The sequence below is a fragment of the Tachysurus vachellii genome, chromosome 6 (genome assembly GCF_030014155.1).
Source record: "Tachysurus vachellii isolate PV-2020 chromosome 6, HZAU_Pvac_v1, whole genome shotgun sequence".
Lineage (NCBI taxonomy): Eukaryota > Metazoa > Chordata > Actinopteri > Siluriformes > Bagridae > Tachysurus > Tachysurus vachellii.
Window position 1 is genome coordinate 1,612,239 of NC_083465.1, and position 2,500 is coordinate 1,614,738.

The window sequence follows — 2,500 nt, forward strand, 5'->3', positions numbered from 1 at the left end:
TGCTCTGTCCTGAAGATAGTGGAGACCATCAATTTCTTCTTACAGAAGGAACCATCACCATACAGCATACAATTTGATGTATTAAACTAACCAAGTGGTTAAGGCTCTGGGTTGTAGATCAGAGGGTCAGGGTTCAAGATGTCACTTGTTGGGCCCTTGAGCAAGGCCCTTAACCCTCTCTGCTTCAGGGGCGCTGTATCACGGCTGACCCGGAGTTCTGACCCCAACCTCCAAAGCTGGGATATGTGAAGAACAGAATTTCACTGTGATATAAAGTATATGTGATGAAAATAAAAGGCTTCTTCTTCAACACCTCCTGACCAATCAGATCCAAGAACTTAACAGCTCTGCAGTTTAAATTTATACAAACGCTCTGTTTCTTTTGTCTAAATCTGTGTAGTCTTGAGCGTTTGTTTTTTTTTTTTTTAAAGAGAAAGTTACACACATATACTGTATGTAAACAAACTTTGGAACAAAATTCATACATGATTGTAATAATACGATTGAATTAATTAATAAAAAGTTTGTGTGTACATTTCATTTAAATTTAGTGTGTAGACTTCATGTGTGACAAGTTTGTGCTTTTTATCTCACTTTCATTCAGTGAAATTTACATGTGTTCTTTCTCTCTGTGTGTGTGTGTGTTTCCAGACTCTCTGAAACATCTCTATGCTGTGCCGTGGTGTGTGTTTTGTTGTGTCTTTCTCACCGGAGTCATGTGTCTGCGGTGAATCTCCAGCATTTTATTGGCTGTTCTGTCAGAGAGTTCACCTTCATGGCCCAGAAGCCAGGATGTGGGAGACTGCAGATCACAACTGACGCCTGCTGGGGGCGCTGTGAGACCTGGGAGGTGAGGAACACACACACACACACACACACACACACACACACACACACACACAATCTCTTCTATGTTTACTATCTGCATTTATTAGATCATAACAAAAGCCTTGTCGATCATTCAAACATCTGGATACTGAGAATTACACAACTGAAACCAATTTTTTGGCTTTCAACTCATAATTCATCATTACATAATAATGATACATAAAAAAACCCCCCAAAAAAACAGAAAAATAAAATAAATAAATAAGTGCACTGTCTTGAGTTTTGTGTTGCTCCTGAATTCTTGACTGCGGTTGTAATTTTATGAGACAGCAGTTAAAGGCATTCGCTTTGACCCAAATAATCATTCACCAAATAACTCAGTTTGCGGTGGAGATATTTGAGAGTAGAGAGATGTTCTATAACTAAAAAAAAAAAGTTTTAACCAGTAGAGTTAATAAGGCATTAAAACTGGATGAAGGTACTGTATCTCCTAATATTCTCACATCCCACCCTCTGAGCTTCTTAAATGGTTCTCTGTCAGAATCCACAGCTCTTTTAAGAACCTATCCTATTTATGGAACATTACTATTAAACAAAAGTGCTTTTTTTTTGTAGTGAAAAATTGTTCTTTGGACTTTACAAAATTTCCTTATGGCATTAAGAAAAAAAGGATTTTATTAGGAAACATCTGCTGAAAGGTTCCACAAATGGTTCTTCGATGGAATTACTGTGAAAACTCCTTTTGGTTGTATGTAGTTATCAACACGATGATGAAGATTCGGTTACATTCTGTAGGAAAAGAGGTTCCACTCTTTAGTCATTTCTTTAGCCAAAACCAAACAAACACCAAGTCGAACGCAGAACAACATTAAGCTACATTCACCAGTCACTGTATTATGATATCACCAGTCAGTGTATTATTACAGGTTGCCATGGTAAATCATTCTCCTTGCATGCCATTGGCTTCCCTAAATCTCATCCACGTCTCCACAGAAACCGGTCCTGGACCCACCCTTCATCGAGTCTCATCAGCGAGTGTGCACTTACAACCAGACCCAACTGGTCACCGTGCAGCTGCCCAACTGCTCGTCTGGTATGGATCCGTACTACACCTACCCCGTGGCCCTGAGGTGTGAGTGTGGAGTGTGTGTGACCAGCACCACTGAGTGTATCGCCTCCATCTGAGAGAGACAGTCAGGCCAGGAGACGAGCGTTTCCCCTCTTCCTCGTTTATTTTGAGCTTTCCAGACCATTCGACCAGCAGCGTGAATGAAAATATTAAACAACTCCAGTTTCTTTATTATAAACTTCTTATTGCTTATTAGCTCCACAGCTGGGACGAGCTTTATGTCATTTAATATATCTTGAATCCTGAGCATGAAACAACACACACACACACACACACACAGACACACACACAGACACACACACACACACACACAGATTCACACACACAGACACACAAAGACAGACAGACACACACAGACACACACACAGGCACAGACACACACACAAACACACACACACAGACTCACACCCACACAGACTCACACACACACACACACACACACACACACAGACACACACAGGAACAGACACACACAGACACAGACGCACACACACAGAGACACACACAAACACACAGACACACACACACACACACACACACACA

At 40.9% G+C, this 2,500-nt stretch overlaps 1 protein-coding gene across 1 annotated transcript in view; it reads left to right on the forward strand.

Moving 5' to 3' along the window:
- gphb5 (glycoprotein hormone subunit beta 5) overlaps positions 1-2,013 on the forward strand; it is a 2,361-nt gene extending 348 nt beyond the window's left edge. Inside the window, exons 2-3 of the mRNA XM_060871481.1 lie at positions 652-850; positions 1,822-2,013. Coding sequence (XP_060727464.1) covers positions 652-850; positions 1,822-2,013 — 391 coding nt within the window. The remainder of the gene's footprint in view (positions 1-651; positions 851-1,821) is intronic.
- Positions 2,014-2,500: the final 487 nt, after the last annotated feature.